This window comes from Phaseolus vulgaris, chromosome 2 (assembly GCF_051622355.1).
Source record: "Phaseolus vulgaris cultivar YP4 chromosome 2, ASM5162235v1, whole genome shotgun sequence".
NCBI lineage: Eukaryota > Viridiplantae > Streptophyta > Magnoliopsida > Fabales > Fabaceae > Phaseolus > Phaseolus vulgaris.
In genome coordinates this window covers 30532073-30554114 of record NC_143499.1, presented here as the reverse complement: position 1 = coordinate 30554114, position 22042 = coordinate 30532073, and the positions used below count along the sequence as shown (strand labels likewise).

At 34.9% G+C, this 22042-nt stretch overlaps 3 protein-coding genes across 3 annotated transcripts; 1 reads left to right on the top strand and 2 right to left on the bottom strand.

The window, feature by feature from the left end:
- Nucleotides 1-781: 781 nt before the first annotated feature.
- LOC137811366 (1-aminocyclopropane-1-carboxylate synthase 6) lies at nucleotides 782-4787 on the top strand. Its single transcript, XM_068613064.1, has 4 exons — nucleotides 782-2167; nucleotides 2242-2367; nucleotides 2460-2620; nucleotides 3455-4787. Exons 1-4 carry the CDS (start codon nucleotides 1814-1816, stop codon nucleotides 4299-4301), a joined length of 1488 nt encoding a protein of 495 aa, XP_068469165.1. The 5' UTR covers nucleotides 782-1813; the 3' UTR covers nucleotides 4302-4787.
- A 659-nt stretch (nucleotides 4788-5446) lies between these two features.
- On the bottom strand, nucleotides 5447-9470 carry LOC137811364 (putative LRR receptor-like serine/threonine-protein kinase At1g12460). Its single transcript, XM_068613063.2, has 2 exons — nucleotides 7351-9470; nucleotides 5447-7265 (listed from the first exon to the last, which is right to left on the bottom strand). The coding sequence occupies exons 1-2, from the start codon at nucleotides 8511-8513 to the stop codon at nucleotides 5774-5776; spliced, it is 2655 nt and encodes an 884-aa protein (XP_068469164.1). The 5' UTR covers nucleotides 8514-9470; the 3' UTR covers nucleotides 5447-5773.
- A 4567-nt stretch (nucleotides 9471-14037) lies between these two features.
- Nucleotides 14038-17419, bottom strand: LOC137811363 (Golgi apparatus membrane protein TVP38). Its single transcript, XM_068613062.2, has 4 exons — nucleotides 16883-17419; nucleotides 16253-16489; nucleotides 15935-16152; nucleotides 14038-14746 (listed from the first exon to the last, which is right to left on the bottom strand). Exons 1-4 carry the CDS (start codon nucleotides 17123-17125, stop codon nucleotides 14566-14568), a joined length of 879 nt encoding a protein of 292 aa, XP_068469163.1. The 5' UTR covers nucleotides 17126-17419; the 3' UTR covers nucleotides 14038-14565.
- Nucleotides 17420-22042: the final 4623 nt, after the last annotated feature.

Here is a 22042-nt window from a genome sequence, read left to right as displayed (position 1 = left end):
CTAATAGAATTATTATAAATTTAATTTTCATATTATATAAACCCTAAATCTTAAATTCTAATTAATTAATACTGGTACTTTCCAGTAACTAAGATAATTTATATATATATATATATATATATATATATATATATTTATTATGTTAGTGAAAAAAACCTCTAAATTAGTTATAACAATTTATTCTATAACTTTGTAGTAACTACTTAGTTATATTATAGTTCAATTCTAACAGTCAAATATATGAAATAATAGGGCACATTTAGGAAAAATATGTACGAACAAGAAGTAATCACTTTGTTTTATTGGACTCATATATAGAAAAATAAATCTATAAATATCATAAGTAAATCTAATCTATTTTTTCATTAATCTATTTTTAAAATCACCATATGTTCTTATTTATATGAGTATCAATTTTTTTTTTATAAAAGCTCAACCATTCGAAAAGCTCACACTATAGTATAGATATCTCGAAAAAAGACATCACATATAAATAACATTGAACATAAATATATATTTTGAAGTAATTATCATAAAAAAAAATCAACAACTTTAATTAGACGACCATGTAAATGATTTTCACATTGTGACATGCTCAAATGAAACTCTTAAATCATTTAATTAAATCTAAAATTTTAATTAAATTGATATAAATCAAATATAATATCAAAATCTAAAATAAATTAATCAGAGACAAATATATTTAATAATTTAAAATCAATTAACGGGCATATACAATTCTATAAAACTAATTTAATATTTTGATATTAAAAAAAATTGTGTGGTATATTGAAATTTCTGGCAGGCTACGGTGAACGGTTTGTTTGTTAGCAATGGCTTTACACGCAACCGGATTCTCATCCAACCCTCAACCGCAAACGTCCACGTCTGTTCTTATGCACAAATGAAAAATCTTATGGATCATATCATCATCATGCTAACTTCAATCGCTGCCTTCTATTATCAAACTTTCTTTCTTTTTTTTTCTTTTTAACTTTCTAGTGTAATTTGAATGGATATACTTTATAATTATTTCCCTTTGTAATCTCTCTTACCATATAAAACTTACTGTAAAATAATTCACATAAAATGGAGATGGAGTACCTGAGCTGAGATTATGAGCGTTATGATTTGCAGAGCTTATTCCTCCACTCAATGATGTTTTGTTTGTTTCTCCTCTCCTACCTGAATCATTGCATAGATTGTGCGTGAGCGATGTCATTTTGTGGCCCAGATACTCTCTCTTTTTGTTTCTTTACTTCGCATTTGTGTTTCATATCTGCCGTTCATTTCGCACACTGTTCTTCTCATCACCCGTGATAAACTTTGCCCTACGTTGTTGCAACTCTCTATCTATCTTTCTAATCAACCTACAAATTGAACGGTGCATAAACCAATTGGCCACACCATGAATTGAGAATAATGCACATGTAGAGTTTAAATTTGTAGTTATGATAAAGGAAATGGATTGGTTGATTCTTTCTCTTCATTCCACATTGGTTTTTGGGAATGATACAGCGAGTTCGCGGAAAGAGGAGATAGAAGGAAATAAAGAGAAGAGAGTAAAATGATGGGAGTTTAAAAAGAGAGGTGATAGGGTAAAAAGAGGGAGAAATTGTAAGGCTATCCCAAAGAAGGAGATTAGAGTATATTGAATTGATTGCGTTGAGTTCAGTGTCCACACGCTACTAACAAGTAACAACAAGAAGAGTTTGTTTTGTTTTGTTTTGCATTGGGCTCTATCTAGAACCTTTGATTTGATTGTATGAGTAAGATAACAGAGGAATGGTTTTAGAGGAGTAGAAGGAGAGAGATGAGAGTGATAGTGCCTCTGCAGGGGGTTGTTCAAGGCACAGGAGGTCTTTTCTGGGGTTCGGTCATTCCTTGTGCCCTCTTCTACTTTCTTCAACTCTTCTTCAAAACCAAGACACGTCACCACCAACCACCACCCTCCCACAACCACAAGGAGGATTCCACCACCTTCCACCGCTCTCTCTCTCTCACTCCAAGGCACTCCTCTGCCTCTGCTTACGTCTCCCCTCGAGCCAATTCCATAACCGCTGCTAACTCTTCTTACCATCTAGCTTTCAACAAGGTCGCTGATGATCCCTACCACGAAACTCATAATCCCGATGGTGTTATTCAACTCGCTTTGCACCAAAACACCGTAAGTGACTTCTTCTCTTCTCTTGTTTTCGCAATCGAACTATAGTTCACTCTGTTATGTATTGCTGTTTGTAGCTATCTCTTGATTTTATTCAAGATTGGATTCACTGCAACGGAAGCGCTGCTATATTAGGAACACCTCTCAACATTTCTAGGATTGTTCCCTACCAACCTCTCGATGGATTGATGGAGCTTAAACTGGTAATTCTTGTCTGTTATTTTATATGATGAAGTGATTGTTGCTGAGAAAGTTAGATGAACAAACAATCTATGTTGATCGTCTAATCCTGCAGGCTGTGGCTGGTTTCATGCCTCAAGTTTTGGAAAAGCCGATTTTCTTCAACACTTCGCGAATGGTACTGACTGCAGGTGCCACCTCTGCTATTGAGATTCTGAGCTTCTGCCTAGCAGATCAGGGAAATGCATTCCTTGTTCCCACGCCTCTTAGCCCCGGGTAACAATCGCTTCCCCGTCTCTCGACTTCTCATTTTATGTTGCAGAAAAGGTTTTAAGTTGGAGCTACAGTGGCAGTTTTGTCGTTATCCTTGTCATGATACTATAAATAATGGCCTATGTGACTGCAACTGTAGTTGCCGAAGCTCTAAAAAGACATTTGGTCATAATCTGAGTCACGGGCAGTTTTTTTCAAACCTTAATAGGCTTTTTAAATTGGGGTTGTAATAGCATTGTCACAGTATTTTACTTGTGTATTGTAGAAAATTGCATATGTACCTTAACTAAAAGTCATTATGGTTGCAGACTTTTTTCAAAAAAAAGGAAGACATTTTGAAATATAGTTATAAAAATATTAAAATTATATACAAATGAGTTTAAAAATAAATATATATAATAAATAATATTAAAATAATAATATTGAGAGTTATAATGAAATTGTATAAAAAAATTGTGGGTTGTTAAAGTATTATTAACTTTTGTATGCATCCCAAAGTTGATCCAAAATGTTGATTTGCATAAAAAAGAATAAAAGAGAAAGTAATAGATTACAGGATGAGATATACTACAAAGAAGTTATTTGACAATTATATTATAATAATAATAATAAAATATAAATAATTGATGAATTAAATACAATTACTAATAAGTTATGGGGTGGTGTAGTAAAAACCATTCATTTGACAAATCTTTAAAATAATATTTTAATCATATTTATTTTATTTTTTAATTTAAAATATTATTATAATGTGGTGTGAAATATATGTTGTGTCAAAGAAATTTTTTCCTTTAAGTTATGTATGGATTATTTGTCACTTTTAAATACAATATGCAGTTTTGACGAGGTTGTAAAATGGCGCACTGGAGCCGAGATAGTACCTGTTCCATGTCGCAGTGCTGATGACTTCAATTTAAGTATAACTTCACTTGAGAGAACCTTCAATCAAGCAAAGATGCGTGGTCAAAAAGTTCGTGGAATTATAATGACCAACCCCTCAGACCCTGCTGGCAAATTGTTGAATCGGGAAACACTGTTGGATCTTTTGGACTTTGCTAGAGAGAAGAACATTCACATAATCTCCAATGAAATGTTTGCAGGCTCTACTTATGGTAATGAAGAATTTGTGAGCATGGCAGAAATCATGGAGGCAGAAGATCATGATCGGGACAGAGTTCATATAGTGTTTGATTTATCCAATGAGCTTTCTCTTCCAGGTTTGAAGGCGGGTGTTATCTACTCCTACAATGACAGTGTCGTGGCTGCTTCTACCAAATTGGCAAGGTTCTCCACTGTTTCTGTCCCAACTCAAAGATTGCTTATCTCCATGCTTTCAGATACAACTTTTGTTCAAAAGTTTATTGAGGTTAACAGATTGAGGCTGCGGAAAATGTATAATGTATTTGTGACAGGGTTGAAGCAGTTGGGAATTGAGTGCACTAGGGGCAGTGGTGGTTTTTGCTGCTGGGCTGACATGAGCAGGTTGATTCGGTCTTACAGTGAAAAGGGGGAGCTTGAGCTGTGGGATAGATTGTTGAATGTTGTTAAGATCAATGTTACCCCGGGTTCCTCATGTCACTGTATTGAACCTGGATGGTTTCGTTTTTGTTTTGCTACATCAACTGAAAAGGATATTTCTGTAGTGATGGAACGGATTTGGAGAATTTCTGATTCAGCAAAGTGAACATAGTTGATGGGCGGACAATTACTTCTGTAAATTTAGTTGGTTTATTGATTCTTTATTCTTTTGGAGAACCAGCATCATCCTCGTAGGAATAATCGATCATCAAGGGGAGTTGGATGACCTGTTATGCGATGGAGTTGCTTCAAAATAATAGGTTGTAAATTGTAATTTTAAAACCTACGCTTCAAGAATTAAATATTTCAATGTGTAGTCAGAACTGGTAGATCATTTCTGAAGTCTTCCCATTTGGGTTCACGTGCAATCAAAGGAGAGTGTTCAGCTTGAAATGAGAGAAGAGTGTGAAAAGAACCAAAAGAAAAACTCCTTCGGTTATCACCTTAAGGGCATGATAGTAGTTTTTTATTTTTATTCTTCACCTTCCTTTTTTACATTTGTTTTATTTATTTTTAACTGATAATAGGGAATCACATATTTTTTTTGTAAACTTATAATAGAGACTAACATATCCTTTTCCAGCTTTGTAAAGTTCAGTACGAAGGTCCTACTGCATATCTAATATTCGGCGTGATAATTGAAAAAATTGAGGCAGAGTTTAATAAAATATCCTTCTTATAAGCTGGTGTAGACATAATTTAATTCTATAAAACTAGTGCAAAACACTTATTTGTACTTTATTTTAATAGTATCTATGGGCTTTCCAATTCTTGATTGATACAGGAAGTTTGATGAGTTTTTTTATGATGTATCTCCTCCTAAGGAGTTCTTGAAGTCGTTTTGTCAGGTGAGTTCCTCTTCAAAAAGATGGATAAAATCTAATGTTGATAGCAACTTCAGCAGACAACCTAAGCAAAAATAGTTTTGTTTGCTTTGTCCATGAAGAATGAGGAAACTGCACATTTTATAAGGCATCGTAGAGTGCTGCAATCAGAGCCAATAGACATGGTCCATATGAAGAAAAACAATGTTTGGAGTAATGACAGGTATGCATTAGCTCTTGGGAGAAAAGGCACAGAAAAGAAAGAAAAGATATAGACCAGAAAAGTCACATAACTGTAAGATGAAGTTTGCACTAAGACATATACTCTATTTTAGTCATATCATTAAACGGTATGTGTGAACTCCGACATTTTCACATACAGTGGTTTATCCCTCATGACATGTTACCGAAGCCAAAACAGTATAAGTAGGGAATGAATAACAGCCCGTTTTGATTCATGCTGGAAAACACGCCAAGTAATGGAATAAACAAATGCCTTTATTTGCAGAAGTTACAAATTTTATGAAAAAAATAATGGCAATATAAAAAAGAATACAAAAGAATTTTTATCCTTTGTCTTTTTTAGGTTTTGGGTGCCGAGTAACATCCTTCTCTCCCTTGCCCTCTTGCATACACAGTCTATCCTGATTCAAATCTCCTTCCATGTATGCCTAAATCTGATATCCTGTCCATGAAGAATTTAACAAAAATTAAGCAATCACTTCCATCTGAGCTATGGAAAAACTCAAACTGGTTAATGGGAATCCAATCCATTTCTAATGGATTCAAGGACCTGGACAACCTCAGCCATGCTTGGTCTCCTTAAAGGATCATCCGAAGTACAAATTAGTCCCAATCTCATAACCTGAATTAATTCGTTCTCGGTAAAGCCCAGTAAATTTCTGTCAAAGCAATCTGAAGCTGAGCTAGTCTCTAACAAACCTCTTACATATTCACACAAGACCACCACCTCATTTGTGGTTGGACTTTCCACAGGCTTCCTCCCTGTAACCAGCTCCAAAAGAATGACTCCAAAACTGTAAACATCACATTTCTCACTCTGCCTCAGGCCTTGAGCCAACTCTGGTGCAACATATCCCACAGCATTGTGGATATTGGTCAGACCATAATTATCCAAAATGGGAAGTAACTTTCCTAATCCATAATCAGACAACTTAGCTTCGTAGTTGTCATCTAGGAGTATGTTAGAGGATTTAATGTTGAGATGAAGAATTGGAGGTCTGCAGTCATGGTGGAGATAAGCAAGGGCTCTTGCGGTTCCCACTGCAATTTGAAACCTTCTGGACCAATATAATTCCCTATTTCCTCTACTAGTGCTGGTTCCAGCATAGCCCAACCCATGTAGATTATCATAGAGATTCCCATTTGGGACAAACTCTGATAGAATCAACTGCATTGAAGAGGACCAATAATAACCTTGAAAAGCAACTAAATTAGGGTGTTGAATGTTGCCTAGTCTCCCAATTTCATGCTCAAATTCCTCCTGGTTTCTGATCCTTCCCATAGTCTCGAGCTTCTTCACTGCAATTGAGATCCCGCTTTCAAAATCAGTTCGGTAGACTGTACCAATTGATCCACCACCTATCAAAGACTCTTTATCAAGCAATGTTTTGGTACCAGCCTCCCAATCTTCATATTTTGATGGTAAACTTTTGCTGAAGAGAACCAGCTTTCCAATTATAAGATTTGATTCTGTTGATCCAAGTGGTGTGCTCTCAACAATCATAATCGGTTCTTCTTTTTCTCTGTCACGTGCCATAATATTCATGATGGTCACCAAACAAACCCCAGCAAGAATTACAGCTGCAGCGACAATTGCAATAATTGCTGAGGTGCTTAGAACTTTAGCCTTCCCAGGAGATGAAGGTGATGAAGCTCCGTTTACCAAGCAAGGGGTGTCCAAAGGACGACCACAGAGAAAAGGATTATTGGAAAATGCAGATGCACCAAAACTCTGTATGTTTGCAATCTCAGGAATGAAACCAGACAGATTATTGAATGAGAGATCAAAATGTGTCAAGTTATTTAAATTTCCAAGGGAAGTAGGGATTGGGCCAGAAAGTGAATTATGTGACAGATCTAGGTATTGAATCCTTAATAGGTTTCCTAGGCTTTGGGGGATGCTTCCATTAAGCTGGTTATGTTGTAGGTTAAGGGATTTCAGGTTTGTCAAGTTGTAAAGAGTCTGAGGAATCTCACCTTCTAATTTATTGCCAGAAACGTCCCTGCAGCCACATAAAAGAATGATCTAAGATTTTATTCAGAAGATTTAACATAATCCATAGCAGTTAGAGAAAGTTATAAACTCACAGCTCAAGAAGAAACTTGCAATTGCTTATATCATCAGGAATTTGGCCAACGAGGTTCAGATTGTGCAAATCCAGCAATTCAAGAAGCTCAACGTTGCCAAAGCCCTTGGGGATCATTCCACCAATGGAATTATTACCCAATTTGATAACTATTAGTTCTCGCAGTTCCTGAATATCCACTGGGATATTCCCCTCCAGCCTATTCAACTCCAACGCCAAAAGCTTTAGGCTCTTGCATTTTGTTATGCTGGAGGGAATCTCCCCATCCAAAAAATTCCCTGAAGCATCAAAGATTTGCAATCTCCCACTACAGGTACTGATCTCAGGAATATGTCCTCCAAACCCATTATACGATAAATTGAAATAGGTAAGATTTTGCATTCCAAGGACACTGAATGGAGCCAAATCAGTGAATCTATTACTTCCAAAATCCAAATGTTCCAGACTTTGGCATGAGGAAATGAGATCCTGCACGCTCCCTGACAAGGCATTGCTTCTCAGAGACACATATGACAACCTTGGAATGCCACAAAGCCGCGAAGGGACAACCCCGCTAAGGTTGTTGAAGGAAAAATCAAACCCTTCAAGGTTAGAGCAGTTCACCAAGGAGGCAGGAATTGAACCGGCAAGGTTGTTATGAGAAAGAGAAACGAACTTTGTTTTGTAGCAGTACCGAAACAAAGCCGAAGGTATCTGCCCAGTGAAGCCATTCTTGGATAAATCTAGAAACCGAATGCTAGGCAAATCACCGATGAACTCAGGGATCGAACCAGATAAAGCATTGGAACTCAAATTGATCTTCCACAGTGAGTGAAGATCACCATACCCTTCTGGAATATCACCCGAGAAACGGTTCCCGAACAACGTCAATATCCTCAATCTCTTCAACCCCGAAAGCGACGAGGATAACACCCCTCCCAAGCTAGTGTTCCACAGTACGATTCTCTCCACAAACCCTTCAGAGTTACACGAAACACCTTTGTAATCGTTGCACGGGTTCCCACTTGAAACCCAAGAACTCAAGCTGGCGCGTGGATCGTCCGTTATGTTTCCTTTGAATTCAAGCAAAATTTCCTTCTCAGTCACTGCAGAAGCCGTCACAAGACAACAAAAAACGGTGCACAGTAGAGCATGAGAGAGATGAATAGCACGGTGTCTTCTCATGCTCGAAACAATGTGATCACCCTTTTGACATCATAGCTCTCACAACCGAAGTGGGTTCGATTCTGAGGTGTTGCTTCCTCAGCTACAACGTTTCGGGTAATCGTAAAGTAGGTCCAATAAGATACAAAACATCACGATCATCACCGACGGGGAGCATTCTCACAGAGGACTGGAATTGCAGGAGAGAGAAACAAACCCAGAAAAAAAAGAGAGAATAAAGAGAGTACCCGTTTAATCTCTCACTGCTTTTTCCTTCTGGGTTGTCCGTATAAGCACGAAGAACAAAGATTCAATAATGCCCATGCCATGTTCCGCGTTTTTTAATGGTTTGTTTGTTGTGGGGTGACATAAAAATGGGAGCTTTTGGGGAAGGAAGAGAGAGAAGGAATGGAGGGCAGGGTGGAATGGAGGGAAGAGAAGAGTAAATGTGGTGAAATGAAGAAGGTGGAAATGGTGGCTGTACCTTTGCTGGAAAGGAAGCAGGTGAGACAGTGGGAGGGAATTAAATAAAGTTCTTTTAATAGGTATAAATTCAGAGATTGGCACCAAATGAAGGGTGAAGCACGTGCATGAGAGAGTTGGAGAGACCCTCTTTCTCTCTCTAGACTTTATAAGCCAATGATGCCCTTCAACAATGAAAACCCAATCTGTGTCTGAGTTACTACTCCTCCTAATCTCACCACCATCTCTTGTGTTGCTGTGTAGGGCCTGCTTCTCTTACCCGGCATTTATTCCTCCCTACCAACCAAGCCACCACCTCCCCCGTCGCTATCACCAACACCATCCCAATAAATATGCAAGAGGAGACGGGTAATGTAGTAGGAATATTGGGGAAATAAAAGAAAAGTTGAAGGAAGAAGAAGATGAGAGTGGAAAAGAAAAGAGTTAGGGAGTGTCTTTGTTTGTCTGTAGTACCGTTTCATGGCCCCTTCCTTGCTTTATTCTATCTATCCGTTTCCTTCGCGACACTTTTCGTTGGAATTCGTCGTAATTAGCAGCTGCATTGCCAACACAAAAGAAAAATACTCACCTCAAACCATTTTCCAACCTCATTTGCTTACACTTGTATATTTATATTAGTGTAATTAATTACCCTTATTTTTTTTTATGTTTTGTTTGGAACCAGAAGGAGTAAAAAATGAAATAAAAAGAAGAATAAATGAAGATACGATTTGTAGTAAATGTTTTTAATATAAGAAATTAAATTAATTGTGTAATATAATAAATTACAAAAATGTCTAATTTAATAAAAATGAAAATAAATTAGATTTGGAAAATGATAAGATAGAAATTTTTAATCCATGTAATAAAAATAATATTTTTAAAACTTTATTTAATCTTTGAAATTAAATATATATTTCACAATAATAAACTAATATTTAAATTAAATATCTCATAAATTAACACAATAAGCTTATTTAAATTAATTTCTGCATCATTATTTAGAATGCATTTTTTAAAAAACACTTGGATAATCAGTTGATAATTTAAAATAAATATTCATGAGTAGTTGTTGACGCACGGAATCGCTAGATTAGTTAAATAAACATGGGTATTATAAGTCCTGTAACTATAATGCACCACAATCGTTACAAAGCTTACAGTTATGAAAAGAATTAAGTTGATAGTTAAATCATTATTATATTTTAATGAAAATTATTATTAGGTCTTTTCGTTTGACTGAAATTATTACGAGAATATTCTGTCCAATAGTTAAGGTAAAGTAGAAAAATACGTAGGTGGTCTGATTCTTGACACGTGGCATTTACTTCTGGCGATAGATGACTGTGGGCGTCCGATTGAAATAGAAAAAGATTGGTCCTTCCCATTTCGTCTTCTAACGTTTTATCTTTTTCTTTATTAGGTATTTCAATGGTCTGAAAAGTCCTTCTCTAAAACGTTATTCCCTTTTGTTCAAATCTGTCTTTTAGCATTTGAGCAGTAGAGAGGGACAAGAATCTCTTCACTTCTTTTCTTCTTTTCCTTTTATGTAAAGGGGATTTTTCTTACTTAATCAACGGTTTAAAAGACCAACTTTTGCAAATCACATACTATGTAAGCACAAATCAACATCTCCAAAAGCTAGGTTTCCATGCTTCCATGGTTTGAAAAATGCATTTGATTCAATGCCTTTTTAATGTAATAAGTAAGAATGATAATAATAAAGGTCATGCTTTACACACATCCTTCCCTCTTGTGTTCCATGACATGGATTAACTCGTCGGATTATCCGGTTAACCCATCATAATTTATAATTTAGATGGAGTACATTAACATTTTGAATTCGTTAATATGTATTGGTTTAATTTGTCTAACTTGTTAATCTGATGAGCCACAAATAAGATAAGATAGGATGGACAGATCCACCTTATGACGAGTGAGTTATCAATTTCAACCCGTATAATCTTAATGGATCAGTCTAGTCTGTCCTGCTTTTAACGAGTCAATGATGGAATGAATCAAAACGGTTCGGACTAACCCTATTTTTGGCACCGTTAATCACCAGGTTCTCCTAATCTTTGGATCCTTTTGTGTCTTCTTTTGCAAAATTATACTTCTACAACCTCTAATTCCATGTTGAATTCAACATTCTATAAGGTGAATGCTTAAACTAAGAAGAGAGAAGTTGATCTAACAAGTTCACTGTTCATCATTGGTTAGTGACTGTGTGGCTATATTATCTTATAGACCATCCCAGAAAGAGTACACCTCAACATTGACCCATGTTCCCCAAAAGAAAACAAATAAGAGGGCCAACTGACATCAACAGTTCAATGTCATTTATGGAATCCACGTCATGCACCCCATTTCATCTTGCAATCAAATTCGAATCTGCACCTGTGTGTTTATGTCTTGTGAAACAGTGGATACACATTAAGACAATTGTTAAAGGACACTTTAAGCACCTGTAATATATTCAACAAGCGTCATTCTCACTTCTAACGTTTTTTTTTTTATGAATGAACCAACACATACAACCAAGGAGAACAAACCCAAATTGCTCTATTGAGTTGTGCCGCACTCAATCAAAAACACAGGACACATGAACATATCTCACACCACAACACTATAAAAAGTGTATGCCCTATATGTTGTTTCAGACATCCACTCTTACACTTACTGGAACCCACCTTCCAAACTTCAAAAACTTTAAAGACATACATTAATATCTAAACACACTTCAAATAAAACGAAAGTACACAATAAGAAGCTTTTATCTTTTGAATCAACACATAAACAAAACATATATAAAACATATATATATATATACATAAGAAGGTTTTAATAGTTTATAGGAGGACACTGGACACACCTCTTAAATTATGTGTCCGTATCGAACACACGTATCAGTTAAGTATCCAATTCAAAAAATATTTATTGAATTTTTGACAATTCTAATAAGGTTCTAACACAATTTAAAAAAAATACATTAATTTTTTTAAAAATCAAAATTATTGTATAAATTTTTATTATGATTACAAAAATAAGGAACAAATCATTTTGAACCAGTTATGAGAGATATCTTCCTATTACAGAAAAAATTGAAACCTACTTGTATATATAAATCTTTATTGTCAATTTATATAATTTATAATTATATAATATATAGATTTGTGTCTCCGTGTCTTACATTTTAGAGATTATACGTATTTTCGTGTCCACGCCCATGTTACATGGGCAGAACATTGTTTAGCATACAAGGAACTCTTAGCAGTGAAGTTGATACATCATTTTTCTGCACATGTGATTTAATTATTATTGAGACATTTATTTTCTTATTTACAGTCAATTTACTAATTCACAACACATAACATGTTTACTTATTAGAAAAGTAAACAAAATTTATTTTTACAATCAAATGAAATAAATATGATATTGTTATTTCATGTAGAGTTGTGATTGGGTAGAGACCCAAATAAGACAATAAGAGGAATGTGTGGAGTTCAAAAACACCCAATTGCTACCGTAATCTCATTGGCACCAATCTTGTATTGGTAGACCGCATGACATATTACTCAGACATTCGATCTAAGTCGACCGACACCATAACCACAAAGATAATTACGTCTATGTAGAATTAGTGAGGTTAATTAACGATCAAGAGTTAGGTACTCTTAAACATGATTCAACTCTTTAATCTAGCTTAATAAAAAAGGCTCATGATAATCATATAAATAAACACAAATTTCCAAAAATTAGGTACGTCATTACCCAGTGTTTAGGGTAGCGAGTGCCAAATACTGAATTATGACTTGAGCGTCAGAGTGTCTTTTGCAGGTACCATCTGAGCCTAAACTTTGCGGAGACCGAGAGGTAGAGTGAAGAAGGAAGAAGGAGAAGTTCATTCAGAGAGGAAGGGAGAAAGTGCAGACCGACCGATCGAGGAGTAACTCAAATCGTTCTCTTAGTTCCAATTCATTTGAGAACAAATCTTAAAAGGAAAAAAAATTGTAATTTAGAAACATTAACGAAAGTTGTAGCATGAATTATATGATGATGGAGAAAATCTTCACTCTTGGAAAACCCATCTCTAATTCTGTAATTCATGTTAATCCTTGCATTTCTTATAATTTAAAAGATATTTATGTAGTTAATTAAGATGTCATGCAGACTCCAATTTTCCTGCATGGAGCTTTCATTAACGCAGATTTCTATGGTTTTTCTTTAGTAGATTATTTACATTTTACAATTATTCAGAAAAGGTGTGTGATAGATACACCTATACGACAAACCAGTGAAGATATGAGATCATTAGTGGACAAGTATGTAGCTGGAAAAAAACAGGAAACATTAATAGAACTTGTCAAATTCAGGGAAATGAACGAATCCCATGTGAATCGTACACATAGATATAATATATTCAATTAAAATTTATCTGAATCCAGTCCATTAAACCTAAAATATCGTACACGGGAGAATCTAAAACGGTCGAGCATTAAGGAGTAGGAGAAGAAATTCATGGCTCACACAAACTCATTTCTCCCCGTCAAAGTTTTGATTTTGAAATCAGATCAAAAGTTTATATGGTATAAAGGAAAGAAATAGAATAGATGGTAAATATAAAATATTCTTCAGGTTCAAAGATTTTTCAGAATTATGGTGGTGTATAATGGGTTTATTTAATCTCTCTCTTCTTGAACCACTCACAAAAATTCATCCTTTTTACAAAATAAAAAAAAAGGACGAAAAGACAGACAAATATCTAACAAATAAAATAGTAAATACCGGTGAATCTATTGTGTTTTAGAATTACTTTTTTTAATTCTCTGCAATCAAACTTCCTTAGTTTTATTTTTAATCATGTGCTGTATTTTCACTTACCAAACAAAAACTTAAGGTAGACCTCACTATGTCACTTCTTTTATTTGAATAGTTATCTTTCCTCTTTCATAACCAGCAAGTCTAAAATAATTCAGAATCGTTGATTGAATAGAGTGTAAACAAACTACTCATTGTAATGTGCAAAAAATATTATATTATTGGTTATTGTGCTTTCCATCATAACAAAAGGTTCGAAGAAAAATGAGAAAATAAGGAGGACTATAACATTGAATCGATCATATGACAAGTCCACAACAATATACTTGACTTACACACAGACAAAACTTAGCTAGTTAAAAACGACCACTCCAAAAGTTGGAATTCCATTTCATTAATACACAGAATGTTTGGAAATCCAATGAGAATGAAAAAATTACATCTAGAATGTGGATAGTTTTTTTAATATCGCACATTCAAGACGTGCAAAATCACATCCAAGATGTAGATCCAAACATGCCAATAGTGTAATGAGATGGAAGCATCACCACAGAAAACAGTTACTGCGGGCAACATAATGAAAAAAAAATAGAAATGGTGATGTAAGCCGTGTTAGCTTGTTCTGCGGTGAGCCTTTAAAAAATTGGACTTTAAACCCTCCCATAGATGAGGCTACTTAGAAAATTAAACCTCAGTCGATTGTGCGTGTGCATCATCAACATGTGCCAGTATAAGATAATGGTAATAACTGCCTCGTTTAGCCAGCAAATAAACCCAGACTAAACCTACTATATTATTTCAACAGCAGATCATCATCTTTTCGTAGCTCCTTGAGCTTCTTCTTAGCATAGACGGTGAAAAAGATTATTGTACCAACAGTTACGCAGAAGCCAGCAACATTGACGATAATTTCCGTTGCAGATAGAGTGTGATGTTGATGTGTAGCATTAGCCAATGTTTTTATCAAAATTCCCCTGCAGTGGAAGACAATGAATTCATGATATTCCGCATCATTAGATCTTAATTCCTACCTTTGTAAACAGTATATACAAATCAACATTTGAAATGGCTAACAACAAAGAATACATGTCAAAATGCAACGATGAAAGTATTAGTTAAGGGCAATCATCACTGGTATTAGCTGATAAAAAGATTTTAATGGAGATAGAAGAAGCCGAGCAAAGAAATAACAGTTCAAGTGCAATTGAGTTTTGAAAAATGACCCAGGGGAGAGGAGGACTAAGAGGAAATACTCCATAACATTCACTAATAACACATCACTGCTCAAAGAAAATCATAAAATAGCAAGGACAGAGAAACATTTACACAATTAAAAATGTACTTGTTTCAAAGATAACAGTGTAACATTTATGAATGGAAACGGATCAACAGGTATTGATCTATTAAATGAACAAACTCTGAAGACATCAAACAATCGTTGAGTCTGGTCTGAATTACAAATAAGAAGTTTTATATGATTAAAGACTTCACGCACTGAAAACACCAAAGGTGAGAAAAATCTCGGGACATACGAAATTAAAAAAGAAAAATAGAAAGACTATGTCAATTTTAGCAACAGATATTTTTGGGGCATACAAAAACAGTTTAGGTTTCAACTTATAACCTCACGAAAACTTCCAAAATCCCTCCCCACTACTAGGCCAATATTTATTAATAAGATTAATTAATCCATCCAATCATTTCCAGATATATTTATATTATTTGACTAATCATGAGCAATAACATTACAATTTACAGCAAAGGATATATATATATATAGTAAAGCAGGCTGGAGAATCTCAATCATATCACGTGTTAAAATCATAACACCAAATTGAAGCAATTATCAACGAATGATATGTGTCATGGTCTAAGAAGTTATCTTTTTCTGAAATAATCCTCCTTACTGTGGTGAAATATACTCATATTGGGGGAGGCAAAGTAAGCTGAACCAACTACAGAACTACCGAAGTAGAGTATGGACACTCAAAATTGAGCAAAAACTCGTCATCTTCTATATTTTCTGATGCACATGGCAACTTCTACATCTACTCACAATTATTAGATATTCAAAAAGTAAACAGTACGAAAATGGCCAGGCGTAACAAAAGGAAAGTAGTAAAATAAAGAGTGCAGTAAAGAGAGAAGAAGGAAGACCCTACGTATAGATTGAAACAAATATTTCTGGCATCATTCCTACCAAGGATCCGACCAAGTAAGGCCAATACTTAACACAGGTTGCCACAGCACAATAGTTGTACAGTATGTATGGGAATGGAGAAACCCTGATTAAAGCAACTGCCCGAAATTGATGAAACCAAGTTCCCCCACCAGCAGATCTTAGCAGAGAAGCTTTCTTTGGATACTTTTCTAACCACTCCTGCAAAGAATGATGAAATGTCGAGTCCTAATTATTAGCACATGTGAGGCAAACGCATGAATATAGATACCAAGTTAAACTAAAGTCACAACACATGTACCTCAATTTTATGATGGAAGATTGAACCGATCATGAAAGGAAGTGATACTCCGATTGCTGCTGCAGAGATAATTAGCAAGAATCCAAAGAAATAACCAAATGTCATCCCAGCCACCCACATAGAAGGCGAGGATGGCAAAACTAGGGTAGGGAATAACGCTATAGTAGCAAACACAACAACAGCTAACTCCAGAGAACTGAATCTGTTCGTCCCCCAATTTATCATCGGAATAATCGCCTGAAAATAAAAGTAACGCATCATGAGATTGAGATAGGAGTTTCAACATTCAATAATCCAATTTACAAGTGCAAAATATGTTTGTGATGATATTCTCTTTCAAAATAAGTTTCATTTCTATAACTTATATTACCAACACGATCTTCCCGCCGATTGAAATCTTATCTGTAAAACTTAAACTTATCGTTAGAACAAACTTTTACTATGTAGATTAGCAAGAGGGGATTCCAATTCTGATTAAAGATCATTGCAAGAAAACTTAAGGAAGTGCATGTACAATTTACAAATGATGTGAACATTGAGAACACATTGCATTGAAAGAACAAAAAAAAAGAGCATATGCAAATGCAAACGCATTGCATAAGGCATTTGGAAGGAAGAATAAGAAGAAACCTTTTCTATGAACAATGGGCCAACCCATTTGATGGCAACGAGAGCTAAGAGACCCAGACATAGGAAACAGAGCCCCGATTTGACCCAATACCAGAGACGCGAACCTTTCCGGTCGGTGGTGGTTGGGGCCTCCGATTGGGGGTCCCACCTCAATTTGATGTATTCTCCTCCGTCGTGATTACGCATCACGTCCTTCGTGTGATCACCGTCGACGTGAATGCCATCCTCATTGAAATATGTCATTGGAATTTGAAAGGCTCGGATGGATTCGACGGTGTCAACGGTGGCTTCAACGCCACCGGAGATGAAAACGCAGTCTCAGCGATTTGTTGGGCCCAGTAACGGTTTGGATTCAGCACAACACAAACTGCAACCGCTAACACCCGCAAAATTAAGGGAAGAAGATTACAATAATGGTAATAATTTTATAATAATATATAATCAAATCAATGCCTCTGAACGTTTTGACCATTTGGAACTCGGCATTTTTACAGTGCAATTTCTCCCTCAAATTACACAAATTGGAAGACTTTTTCTAAAAAAGAAAAAACTTTCTTTCACATTCTAAATAATAAAATCAATCACTCTACAATTGCACTAAAATAAAATCTTATATTATAATAATTTATTTAAGTGACAAATGGATGAATGAAATTAGTATGAAGTTATCATTGTTATTCTAAAATTACATTAATGTTTGTAAACACCACTTTATATTAAAGAAGTTCATGATTTTTTTCGGTCTCATTCTAAGATAAGAAAATAAGTTTTTTTATTTATTTTTTGTTAAAATCGTGCTACCAACATTTTTTATTTTTATTAAATCATGCCTGATTGCACGTCTTACTTTTTTTTTATTTATTTCACGTTTCAATTTTATTTTTCTTTTGAATCATGCATGTTTATAACTAAAACAAAATTGTGTTTTTAATTTTTATAAATTTGGATAATAAAATTATTTATTTATTTATTTATTAATTAAATTCATTTCGGATAATTTAAACAATAATGTAGTCAGATATATTTAAATAATTTTCTTAAAAATAGTTAAATATAATGTTATAATTTTATTTATGTATTTTGAATTAATTTAATTCATTAATGAAATTATTTATGTAATTAAATGCAGTTTTAAAAAATTGAAATAATTACACAGCTAAAATATATGTTTTTATTGACATAAAAATAAATAAAAATAAAAATAAATGTTCACTAATAACAACAACAACCATATTTATCTTTGAGAATCACTGTCGGTGGCCTTCTAAAATGTTGCATGATTTTTTTTCAAACTTTGTTTAAGTCTTGTTATCAAGCACATTTTTTTAATTTTTTTTTGTATATTTTAGATATGTCTGGTTGCCCATTTTTCAATTTTTTGGAATCGAGATTGTTAGCATGCTTTTTTTAATTTTTGTTGTTGTTTTTAATTATGTTTGGTTTTATGTTTTACAAATCTTAAACAAAACATACAATTGAAAGTTATATAATTGCATTTACTCAATCTTTCTCATCTTAATTCATGTAACCACACTACCATATATCAATCTTATATAATATATTCAATTTCGTTAAGTATATTCAATTTCGTTAAGGATAGACCACGAAGACTTTAATGTCCCATTGAGTTTCATTCAATTAAGTCACAGCATGTTTCTTTTCAGTTAATGTCCTCAGTTAATGTCCTGATTTTATGCATCCAAAATTCTATTTTGTTATTAAGAGTATAAAATGCACAAAAGAAGCACATTAGAAACGAATATAGAAAAAAACCATAATTGGTAGGTTCTTCATCCATTGGAAAAGAGGAATGATAGAAAACAATATAATTAAAATAGTAATTTTATCTTGGGAAGAGTGAAAGATAGCTATTTACAAAAATTAATAATTGATATTTTCTTTCATTAAATTCATAAGTTGTAATTCATGAAGTAGTAAGAAACTTAAAAGGAAATTCCAAAATACATGTATACATTAAAATTAAAACCTTGCAAGATGTCTCAAGAGTAGCATGAGCCTATCCTATAAAAAATCTTTCATCAAATTGGATTGCTTTTTGGACCTTATGCTTATGTATGACCCATTTTATTAAGATGTCTATGATTATAGTATAATACGTTTTCTAGATGAGACATCTAGATTCTAATATTAGAGTATACATGTATTTTGGAAATTAAACATAACGCAAATAGAAATACTCTAATATTAGAATCTAGATGTCTCATCTAGAAAACGTATTATACTATAATCATAGACATCTTAATAAAATGGGTCATACATAAGCATAAGGTCCAAAAAGCAATCCAATTTGATGAAAGATTTTTTATAGGATAGGCTCATGCTACTCTTGAGAAGTCTGCCATTATTATTATGTATTTTTCAGTTTAAAATATTTTGTTTCTTTAAGAATTGTAAGACTCATGACCTACTTTTACCCTTAAAAGGGACTAAGCAGTATGAATGAAGACAAAAAAAAAGTTTTTTATGTTAACCCTAATTTAGTATAGCAATAGCAAAAGCCTAACAAATTGGTGCTATCATGCCTCTCAAACCAGCCTCCAAAGACATAGAAAAGATCATCAACAACATTCAAGCACAACTCGTGTTGATTTAAGGCCACCTAGAGGACAACTCTAACACATAATCCACCCTAGAAATAAAGAATAATCATCGTCATTCTACCTTCACATCCTCATGGATCAGGTAACAACCATTTCTCATTCTGAGAATAAACTCCTACCCGTGAGCCACCATAACAACCCCCAATCCACTCCTTTCCACAACCACCATCAACAACCTACCACCCCTACCATAAAACCACCAACACTTAACCTCCTTTTTTTTATGGTACCAATCCACTAGATTGACTTTTTTAGGCAGACCAATATTTCTCTTTCTATCAAATACCCCCGGACTAGCGCCTACCCATAGTGGGATTTGATATGCAAGGAGAAGCTCTATCCTGGTTTAAATGGTTGCACAATAACAACCTACTCACTGATTGGAATGCCTTCATAAGAGCCTTGGAACTCCGTTTTGGGCCATCAACATATATCAATCATCATGTAAAGTTGTTCAAACTCCAGCAAACTACTTCAGTCACAGAATACCAAGGCAGTTTGAACGATTATGCAATTGTAATGTAAGTCTCACTCCTGAGACTATACTTAATTGCTTCATTTCTGGGTTGAATACTAAAATTCATAGAGAGCTAACCATATTGAACTCATATTCTATAACCTAGGCCATTGGTCTAGCTAAGCTTATTGAAGACAAACTCGGAGATTCCAAACCCAAACAGAACCGTTTTCCCATATAGTCCTATCATTAACTTGCCACTACAACCTCTTCCACAAACCCACCCAGACCCACTATCCTTCCACCAACATCAACTAATATCCCTATCAAACGTCTTTACTCTTCTCAAATGCAAGAAAGAAGAGCCTTAGGGTTATGCTACTACTGTGATGAAAAATTCATTCCCGATCACAAATGCACTACTTCTTGTTTCTTATTATTGTTGGATGACCCAATACCTAACATTGACCCCACAGAGGATACATCCCCATCTAATGAGTCCACCAACACGATCCACTTTCACCTTTCACCTCAAGCTCTCACAGGTACCATTTCCCCCAAAACCCTTAAATTCACAGGTTTAATTCACAACCTCCTAGTAACCGTCCTTATTGAATCGGGTAGCTCTCACAACATTCTTTAACCTCGCATTTCCCACCATTTAAACCTAGCCATCTCACCCAGCCCACCCCTTTCAATAATGGTGGGAAATAGCGTTTTCATTAAGTGTCAAGGTATTTACTCAGTAGTGGACATCTATCTCCAACATTCCACGTTCACTATTCCCTTTAACCTTCTTCTCATTGAATGTGCAGATGTTGTTTTGGGCATTGAATGGCTAAGCACACTAGGATCCATCCAAGCAAATTTTTCAATATCCAGTATAGCCTTTACACAACAACCAACATGTCACTTTACAAGCCTCCACTCCAACCACCCCATCAACCACCACTTATCACCAATTTTGTCACTGCCTATCTAATAATTCTATTGCTTCCTTACACCTTTTATTGGTGGAACCACAAACCAACTCCCTTATACCCATAAAAACAAAATGTAATAACCCCACTTGCTCTCACCCATCCAATCACTTCTTTAAGAATATTAAGGCATTTTTCAAAGACCACGTGGGTTACTTCCCCAAAGACCCCATGACCACCATATTCCTCTGTTACTTAATACCTCACCTATCAAAGTGAAACCATATCGATACCCTCATCACCATAAGGAAGTTATTACCTCACTCATTTATGAGATGCTGCATAAGGGTATTATTCAACCCAGTACTCGCCCCTTCTTTTCCCTAGTGCTCTTAATAAAAAAAGGGATGGAACATTGCGTTTTTGTATGGACTATAGAGCCCTAAATGCAACCACCATTCGTGACCACTTCCCCATTTCCTCCATTGATGAATTACTAGATGAGTTAGGTTCAGCTACTGTTTTTACTAAAATAGATTTACACTCTGGGTACCAACAAATACTTCTAGTTCCAGAAAACACTCACAAAACAGCTTTTCGCATTATTGATGGCCACTATGAATTCTTAGTCATGCCATTTGGTTTAACTAACGCTCTTTTTACTTTTCAGACAACAATGAATGATCTACTTAGACCACACCTATGCCGATTTGTCCTAGTTTTCTTTTATGATATTTTGATTTATAGCCCAAACTTGCAGGATCATATTGTTCATCTAAAAACGATATTGGCAGCACTACAAAATAAAAAATTCTTTGTCAAGCTAACCAAATGCAGTTTCGCAAGCGCGAAAGTCAATTACTTAGGTTATATAGTTTCTGCTCAAGAAGTCCACCTAGACCCGAATAAGGCCAGGGTCATCCATAAATGGCCTCAGCCACGATCACTCACAGAATTACAGGGTTTCCTCGGCCTTACCGAATTCTACAAAAAATTCATCAAGCAATACGCCACTTTTGCCGCCCCTCTCACCGACTTATTACAACACCATAAATTTACATGATCTCAGACTGCGCAACAAACATTTAAAAATTTAAAATTACACATAGCAAAAATGCCTACCCTACACCTGTCGGACTTCAAACTTACTTTTGTGGTAGAA

What these genes read in the sequence shown, in the direction of transcription:
- LOC137811366 (XM_068613064.1), top strand. Translation starts at nt 1,814, where the DNA reads ATGAGAGTGATAGTGCCTCTGCAGGGGGTTGTTCAAGGCACAGGAGGT. An exon ending in TCGCTTTGCACCAAAACACC is followed by an intron (nt 2,168 to 2,241) that starts GTAAGTGACTTC and finishes TGCTGTTTGTAG; the next exon opens with CTATCTCTTGATTTTATTCA. An exon ending in CCCACGCCTCTTAGCCCCGG is followed by an intron (nt 2,621 to 3,454) that starts GTAACAATCGCT and finishes TACAATATGCAG; the next exon opens with TTTTGACGAGGTTGTAAAAT.
- LOC137811364 (XM_068613063.2), bottom strand. Translation starts at nt 8,513, where the DNA reads ATGAGAAGACACCGTGCTATTCATCTCTCTCATGCTCTACTGTGCACC. An exon ending in TGCAAGTTTCTTCTTGAGCT is followed by an intron (nt 7,266 to 7,350) that starts GTGAGTTTATAA and finishes ATGTGGCTGCAG; the next exon opens with GGACGTTTCTGGCAATAAAT.
- LOC137811363 (XM_068613062.2), bottom strand. Translation starts at nt 17,125, where the DNA reads ATGACATATTTCAATGAGGATGGCATTCACGTCGACGGTGATCACACG. An exon ending in TCTTCCATCATAAAATTGAG is followed by an intron (nt 16,153 to 16,252) that starts GTACATGTGTTG and finishes CATTCTTTGCAG; the next exon opens with GAGTGGTTAGAAAAGTATCC. An exon ending in ATATTTGTTTCAATCTATAC is followed by an intron (nt 14,747 to 15,934) that starts GTAGGGTCTTCC and finishes CTTCCACTGCAG; the next exon opens with GGGAATTTTGATAAAAACAT.